At 36.4% G+C, this 9531-nt stretch overlaps 1 protein-coding gene across 1 annotated transcript; it reads left to right on the forward strand.

The window, feature by feature from the left end:
• The first annotated feature begins 8988 nt into the window (after positions 1-8988).
• Positions 8989-9531, forward strand: LOC106616971 (cuticle protein 64). Its single transcript, XM_014233908.1, has 2 exons — positions 8989-9000; positions 9076-9531. The coding sequence occupies exons 1-2, from the start codon at positions 8989-8991 to the stop codon at positions 9529-9531; spliced, it is 468 nt and encodes a 155-aa protein (XP_014089383.1).

Here is a 9531-nt window from a genome sequence, read left to right on the forward strand (position 1 = left end):
AAAGTAAATATAATGGATTTCTTTTTCTTGACCTTATACCTATAAAGTAATATAATACAAGTATAATATATACATAATGTTCGGTTACCACGTTTATAGCCTTTGTTTCACTCTGAAAAAGTAAGAATTGGTTTTGAGGATCATAATGTAGACTTTTATTATATTTCTTGGCATTATGTTTTTTTTTCGCTTAAAACAAAGGAGTCACTGCCAAATGGGCATTACTTGGATTTCAAACTGACTAAAAACTCCCTTCTATCTCTATATTAAATAATCCTTTGACGTTAATCATGGCTTTCACGTCGAGTATTCATAATGTACTCGCTACACCTTTGTACCTCCTTTTGCAAATCACTTGCAAAGTCAACATCACTAATACCAGCAATAACATTTTTGAACATCCCTTACGCCGGACTATCTTTACATACACGGCTGGAATGCGGAAGTCTTATACTTTGCAATACAATAGTATAAATAACTGGTCCCTTTTCGGAGTTTCTCTTTTTGACATCTGTTACTTGATTTATACTCAGTTTGTTACATTCAATGGGGAACGTCATGTAACCATGATTAGAGACATTTTCGTGCATGAATTGGAGGATGTTGATGTGGACGACCTTTGGATCCAACAAGACGGCAGTAAATGCCGTACACCCAACGAAACAATCAATTTAGTGAAGGAAACTAGGCGTCGTGAGCCTGTGCCGTGGCCTCCAAGTACAAGAAAAAATGTATACAGAAAGATGTTTTGATTTTGAAAGGTCTTTTCTCTAAAACTTACCTAAGGTACCATTATTTTTGTCTGGTGTTATTTGCGTATGGTCAAAATGTAATATTTGGTAAGCGAATTAATTTTGTGGTTATATAATTAATATACCACTGTTTAGTAAGTTATTGCTAAATTCAAAGGGATTGGTGGAGTTGAAAGATTTGATGGTAGTGGAACGCTCAAAACATTTGCACGCTCCGGTAGAAATTAAAGTTGCTCGGAGTATCAAGCAAAACCCCAAAAAATCCTGTTTCGCAAACCCTAAGGAGTTGCAAGAAGGTGGCATTGCAAAACTCCATATAAATAAATTTTGAAAAAATATACTATGTAGAATTAAAATAGATTTTCTACCACTTAAAATTTTCATTTTGGACATAAGCAGCTTTTCTGTATGAACACTGACATTAATATGAAATAAAATGTTAATGGCGTGACATGTGTTTCTGATTGTGTATTTTTATGACCTCTCAAATAAATCCGATAATAACGTATAGCCGGCTATCATGAAGTAATAAACTAACATTAGAACGATAACAATAAAGCTTGCAATGGAAAAATTCGCAAGCTTTTATCCCAAACACTTATGTACACTCTCAGGAGTAGATATGACATGTAATATGATAGACTGGGCGATCAGTTTATATCACAAACATTGGTCACAGCAGTTAGATGCGGTGGCTTAATGCATGTTGCGCTTGAGTGTGGCAAGCAGTGTAATAGTGACAGCTACTTTTATTTTCACCTATTTTCCTCCACGGCATTTTTGCTTCTCATGTGCAAGAAAAGCGAAATTAAGGCGTCCAAATGTGGAAAACTCGAAATAATTCAGCAAAACTAGATAAAAGATACAAACTAAATCATATTATACAACAGCGCAGCGCATACCTCCAGTCGGACAGGAGTTGGTGTCGGCTCACTGAACGACTGAGCCACTGATCCGCTAAAAAGCAGAATGAAAGTGCATGCAGTTCGATAAATGAATAAGTACTTTGAAATGCACACTTGCATTTATATATACGTCCAGCAAATAAACGAAGTGGGACAACCATAAAATGAAAAGGAGGCCTCCCTATTCCCCCATTGTGTTCGCCAAGCAACAACAAAACGGTTAATAGCACAGCTGCACCAGCAACTGTTGCTGCGTTTGTAGTGTTTGTATGCGTTGGATTGGTAAGTTATCGTTGGCGCAAGCGCGACATGCAATAATTCACCATGTCCAAAAGGCGTTGCTGCGGGTTCGAAGTCGCTGTGTCGCCTATGTACCCGCCTTGCAAATGAGACAAATGACCAAAATTCGTTATAAAAAAGGTAAACGAAGAAAATTCTTATGATTTGCGACAGAATGTACATACTCGTACATATATGTATGTAAAATCCATTGTGTGTCCAATTCACATATTGTTGTTATTAGTATCGGAGTTGGGGAGATTAATATGCTTTTAGGTGTTAAGCTCACTTCGCCAAACGAATTGCGCACTCCAACGCAGTTTTGACCACTTTTATTTTTCTTATTTCTAAATAGGATCTATAGAGTTTTGAGTGGACCTATCCTTATAATTGAGTAGTACCAGCCATAATATCGCCTCCACTATAAAGAAGCTTAATAAGACTGTGGGTGGTGAATAATGTCGAAATTTTCATATCTGAGTGATTTTAGGGTGCAGTAACATTCTGTGGCACATACATATGTCACGGTAATTCTGTGTGCCTAACAATTACTTTTTACATTCACAATTAAATATGGTTGGACGTAAAATGTTTCCATCGCCAAAACCAATTGTGAAAATTGGTATCTCCTGTAGACTACTACATGATACTTAATTCGGTATATTTCAAACTGTCGTAAAATCTAATATATGTACATATGTATGTACCGCATATTTACATATATTTTAAGTATGGATCCGGTTTCGCTAGTTTCGTATTTTTGAGAAATGTTGGTAGGTAGTTAGTTTGTGATTTTTATGAAATTGTCGCCATGGCTAATGCTTTAAATTATCATTAGCTCGCTCTTACACCCAAAAGGTTGGGTAAAATGGGGAAGCTCTCTAGCAAATGGTTAGCAATCTTGAGCATAAGCAAGTAGCAAGTTTTTGTAGGAAACTTTTGTATTTTTTTCTTGTTTTTTAAGAAAATTTAATTGGACGCATTTTAAAACCATTTCCACTTCATTTTCTATGCTCTCTACTGTGGTTGCTAATGGGACGGTGGTTAAATATTATGCTAATTTTAATAATATAATTAAAATAAAAACTTATAAACTTACTTTATACTTATGCAACTTGTAACGATCAAAGCCAAAGAAATATCTTCGGGTGTTAGTAAAACTTTATATACATATGTACGTATCAAAAAATTTTGCGAAAGAATTTAACATTCATTATTCGACGAAATCGTGAATGGATTTTAATCAAATTTGTTATCATATTCACTTATATTATATTAAAATCAATTAGTTTTATTGCTATATTTTACTTTGCGTCAGATAAAATTTGATCAAAATCATTTTCGAATCAGATAAATGTGATATAAACTAAACCGAAGAGCCTAAATTTAATATTTATATTGATGTGAAAAACTTCACCTTGAGAATCGGAATTCCTTATATTAGGGATAAGAAAGCTAGGTCAACGTCTAGACCAACTCCATTCATATTCAGCGGCACACTATTAATATAATTTCATTAAAAAACTCTTCCACTTAATTTCATTAAAATATCACATATTTTGACCAACCTAAACGCTTTAAGGTCAGACGGAAAGTTGGAAATTAGTATAAAGGGTATATTGAAAACAATGAAAGGTCTGATCTTATTGCATTAACCTTTGACGTTGCTCAGGTATATTGGAGAACATATTTTCAAGCAACTCTATAAAGCGATATAGCGATATAGTTCACACACTGAGCCGCATAATCGGCAAAAGGCTTGTTAAAATACCGAAAATTATTGTAGGGATATTTTCACCGAACATGTTATTCTGGTAATTCGTTAGTTGATACTTCGTTAAAACACTTTACTGCAAACATACTTTTAACTCTATCTTAGTACTGTGGTAAATTTTGTTCTAAAACAGTTGCTCCAATTTTATTAAATACTTAAATTTGAAAAATTTGTCTAAAATTATATTGTAGCGAGCAATAAATATATTTTTTCGCAATAAATCAAATGAACTTTTTAGGCTATGACGCAAAAAAAACAACTGATTTGATGTTAGCAAGTAACGAAAAAATTATCAAGCTTGTCACACTGGTACTTCGTTACTCCAACGATGAAAGACCTTTTCCAATCCGTCAGGCAGTTTCGGAGTCTATTCAACTCAAACAACCAAATATTTCCTTTTCATAATATTAGTATAGATAATATTATATAATTTCAAATATATCGTGTATAATGATAAAACACACCCTTCTGATCCCACCAAACACAAAGTATTGTCTTCTTACCGAATCGATCTGTTTTTGCAATCGATGTTGATGGTTTCCGCGGATTAACCCATGATTTTCTCCGTTTAAGATTCTTAAAATAAATCCATTTTTCATCGCCAGTGACAATTCAAAAAATTCAAATTGATTTTCTTTCGTGTCTTTGAAGCTAACTTTCACAAGTGTTTTTTCGGTTTTCCATTTGTCTTTGTCAATATTGATTGCACCTCGCCGTTTTCAAAGTTTTTCGATGGGTTTTCACGTTCTTCATTTCTCACATCAAAATAATTTTTTCTGAACCGTTGAAATTATCTTTTGCATGTTGCTTCTGATAGAGCATGCTCACTATATGCGTCGGCATGCTTTCGATGCGACTCTGCAGCACTTTTCTTCAAATGGAAACAAAGACTTAATACTTTTCGCAAATCATAACTTTCCGATACAAAATTTGACATTTTCAACACAATGAAGAAGTAAGGTTATTGAATATGTTTGACAAATGTCATGTCAACCAAACAGAAAAAAAATTAAGGCTCGTGCACAACAAATGTTCCCTACCGACACTTTTGTATCTTAACGCTCATAACCTGTTGTGTATATACAACATTATACGATTAGTTAATTTTGCTAAGATATCTTACAACTGGACCAATTAGATCAAGTTAGATAATTTATTAAAACAAAAAAAAAATCATAGTAGATTGAAACCCATCCGAAACGAAAGGTAAAACAACAAACATTAAGAGTAACACTAATTTACGGGCGACCTGTGGTCGTGAAAAGAAAGATTTTAAAGGTTAAAAACGGTTTATCTCGATTTCCGGCAAAACTACGTGACCAATAGAATTAATATATATGGCAATGTTGTGGGTAATGATATATAACCTTTGAAACTATAAATTTTTCTCAAACTCAAATTTATGTGAAAGCCTCAAATAAACAAGCTTGTGGGTTTTTTTATCTTTATCTTGTACAATATTTTTTACTTCGACGGACTTTCGTGAAACTTACCTTTCTGTGTCCCAAACATACTGTATTTTTATATTCCTGCAATGTTGCTATAGAGGCTAAACACCCTACGGTTGTTTGCATCACCTAAAACTAATAATAATAGTATATACATATAAATGATCACTCTGATGAGACGAGTTGAAATTAGAGTGAGTGTCCGTCCGTTCTTCCGAGCTCAGTCATCGCAGGTTTGAAATTTTTTAAAAAGTAAACATAGCTCTGCCCGCTAATAGGTTTTGTATATATATATCTCCCAAACCATTAAAGCTGTATTACCCAAATTTGCACAGAACAAATAATTTCGACATCTCTTACGACATTGTGAAAAAAGGTGCAATGGGATGACCACACCCATTCCCCTTATAACAGTTTTGTTAAAAACTACTAAAAGAGTGTTATTTCAAAAGCTAAATGAGTCAGAGACATTACATTTTACATCCAAAATGGCACGAGAGGGATTTATAAGAACAAATGTCAAAATTGCACCGATCCCATTGCGGTGAAATCAACTACCTCCGGACTTAATCCACCAATTTTAGCTAAATTTGGTACATTGGATTATTTTGTCATTCCCATGTTACAGTTCGAAAATGGGCGACTGCAACCACGCCTACTTTTCATATATCACAACTTTAAATTCAACTTTTCAGTATACAAATCAAGCACCAATTAATATTATATATTGGAATAAAACTTTGCACAATTGGTGCCTTTATCAAAATCGTATGTGAAGTACCTTATAATGGGGTATACGGAACTAAAGGCAGATCTTATTGTATTAACTTTTGGTATTACTCAAGTATACTCCAAAACATTCTTTCACTCAATTTTAGGAAGATAGGTCACTCGCTGATCGCCATATTCGGTATGAATACCGCTAGAATAACAAAAAACTTTTTATGCAGTATATGGAAAATGGGGTAAACTGACATTAACGAGTCAACCATAAGCACTGGGGTCTACATATCCATTATTTGTAGGCGTGAAAAGTTATGGACCGATTTTGATCATTTTTAGACGTGATAGCAAGTTTATCACATATCTCAATTTTTACTCAAGTTATCGCTTAACAGAACTTAGGTACGGACTCAGCTACGCGGAATTCTACTCGCCTCGTCATCTTAAACAATTATATACGTATATATGTGTTACAAAAATTATTAAACTCTGTGACAAAATGCTACATAGTATATAAATATAGTTAGGGTAGTATATGATACAAATCTCAAAAATGAAAGTTCAGATTTTGGCTTTTTAATAATTAAAGAATACCGTTTGTAAGCTCAAGGAGGATAGCTTGAACTTTTGGTAATTAACAGGTTATCCAAGTAGTTTTTTCATACCACACGTGAGTCGTGTCAAGCAGTCATTTTATTGTTGTTCAGTATTGTTTGAACAACGTTTACAAATCGTTCAACTTTATTACGAAAATTCACGTTCTGTAAAGAATGTGTTTCGCGCGCTTCGCTCAACCTATGGTCAACATAATCGACCTACTGAGCGTACTATACGCAACACCATCATCCATCTTGAGACCCAGCATTCATTATTGGATAATATTCGACCGAATAAATCGAACGTCCAGCACGCAGTGAAGAAAATAGTGGAGAGCCGATTCGGCGCCGTTCTCAGCAACTCGTACTGACGTATGGAACGGCTTGGCCAATTTTACAACGACATCATAACCGCTCGACCGTCCCAAGCGGCATCGCATCGCTCTATGGGCTCTTGAAAATGTGTATGTAAACAAGCAAAATTTTCGCATTTGGGACGAAGAGCAACCTGAAGAGATTCAAGAGCTGCCATTTCATCTAGAAAAAAAAACGGTTTGGTGTGGTTTGTGGGCCGGTGGAATCATCGGTCAATATTTCTTCAAAAATGGTGCTGGTGAGAATGTAACCGTCAATGGCGAACGTTATCTATTTGATGCCTGGAATTGAAGCTCCTGATTTCGGCTACATTTGGTTTACACAAGACGCACCACTTCCCACACATTGAATCAATCAATGGATTTATTGAGAGAACACTTCGGTGAGCAGATAATTTCACGTTTTGTGCCGGTCGATTGGCCAAGTGTGATATCACACCTTTAGACTTTTTCTTGTGGGAATATGTAAAGTCTAAAGTCAATGCGGAAAACTCCGCTTCGATTCAAGCATGGAGTAAGACATCAGGCGTGTCATTCGCCAATTACCATTCGAAATGCTCGTACGAGTCACCGAAATTGAACTGAACAGATGGACCACCTGAGAAGTAGCCGCGGCCAATGTCTGAAAGAGATAATCTTTGAAAAATAAATGCCAAAGAATGTTCTTTTGAATGATAATAAACATTCCCCATTAAATTTGAATTTTCTGTGCTTTTTTCTTTAAAAAAGTAGGGAATTGCGAATGGATAACAGATAGGAAAATAAATACAATTGTATACAAATAAGGACTTAGTTTGGGCAATGTAAAGATATAATGCATTTCCGACATTAAATCACACTGTTATAAGCAGAAAATTTTACGCATATTTACGTATATTAAAAACCAATTCGGACGTTGGAATAAAAGGCAATATATTAAAGCCAGGGTTCAGGGTTAGCTGGAGTGGGAATAAACTTTAACTTTGGAATAAACAACGTCTTACCGATTTATTCTAATTAGTGCAGCATTGAGATAGGGCAGATGACTGTTGGTTCGAAGATCGAATGCGAAAATTTCTAACAATTTTTACTGTTTATTTCTGCATCAACTCCCAGAATATCCAAAAATAAAATGAAGTTCATTGAAAGGTTCATATCCCTTAAATCTGTCTCGCATATTGATGGTTAATTTGCACATAAATGATAACCGTTGCTGCGGCAATAAACAAGGCTGTTAAAATGACGTAAAACACGCATTGCATTTTAAAGTCAAGTGGACCAACAACTGGGCCCCTCCTCCGCATGCAGACACAGCGGCTTTGCCAAAGCAAGTGCCACATAATATTCGCGTGTCCAACTGTATGTCAGTATGTACATATTTGCAGTGTCTGTGCGCTAGTTAGCCATTTGCTGGTAATATTGCAAGCTTCTATAAGTGCATTTCTTGGCCATGCGAAGGCAGCATCGCCTGTGACGTGAAGCGTGAGGCTGGAAAAACATGTTCCGAGCAATGCGATTGTATGTTTGCCGCGGATTTTGATATGATTTTCCGTGGAAATTGTTATCTCACTAATGCAGCGTGTAAACGATGAATTCGCCAACTCCACCGTCCGCCTTCCAGTGAACAATCATTAAGTACATGTGGACCACACGATGGCCAGTGGACTCATTAAGAGGCAGAAATGTAACAAACGCATGAAATGTGTGCCACAGAAACTGCTCGTATGTAGCTCGATGTGCAACTAAGCGCATTCACATTTGCCACATTAACTGGACACTCATGCAACACTTTCCATTTTAATTGAAATTTTTTTATAATTTTAAACGAATAAGAGCAAATACATACATACACATATGGGCCAGACTTGTCACATATTTGATGGGGCGTCGCGCATTGCGTGCGCCCATTTTTGGAGACGATTGTCTAATAGCTTTCAACTTAATGATTTGTCGCCTATAAAACTGCTGAGCAGTCAACGGATGAATCACAGTGATCTGAAGTGATCTAAACGAACTGGTACTAGTATCATACAGTTGGTCAATACGCAATTAAATAAATTCGATATATTTGTGATATTAACAGTGTCCTGCTGTGCACTACCCATTAAATAAATAAATAATCAACCCACGCACGTACAAAGCTCTTACTACACGCAACATGTTCAAATCGGTAAGTTACCACATGCAAGCTTTTTTAAAAGCAAAGTAACTCAATGCATTTGACGTTTATTCGAACGTTCCACAGTTGGTTCTCAGCTTGGCACTGCTCGCTTGTGCACATAATGCGCTCGCAGGATTTCTCGGCGGCTATGGCTTGGGCCACGACTATGGTCACTATGGAGGACATGGACTCTACGGCGGCTACGGCGGCTACGGTGGCTATGGCCACTATGGTGGTTATGGTGGTTATGGCCACTATGATCACGGCTATGCGGCACCCATCATTACCAAGACGATCGCAGCAGCGCCGGTAATTACGAAAATTCACGCCGCACCCATCATCACGAAAACCATAGCGGCGCCAATAGTCACAAAGACCATCGCCGCGCCCATATCAATTGGACATGGCTATGGCTACGGACATGGCTACGGCTTGGGCCATGGCTATGGCTTGGGACACGGCTTGTATGGTGGTCATGGTGTCTACGGAGGGCATGGATACTATGGAGGACATGGTTATGGCTATGGACATGGCTGGTAG

The sequence above is a fragment of the Bactrocera oleae genome, chromosome 6, assembly GCF_042242935.1.
Source record: "Bactrocera oleae isolate idBacOlea1 chromosome 6, idBacOlea1, whole genome shotgun sequence".
NCBI lineage: Eukaryota > Metazoa > Arthropoda > Insecta > Diptera > Tephritidae > Bactrocera > Bactrocera oleae.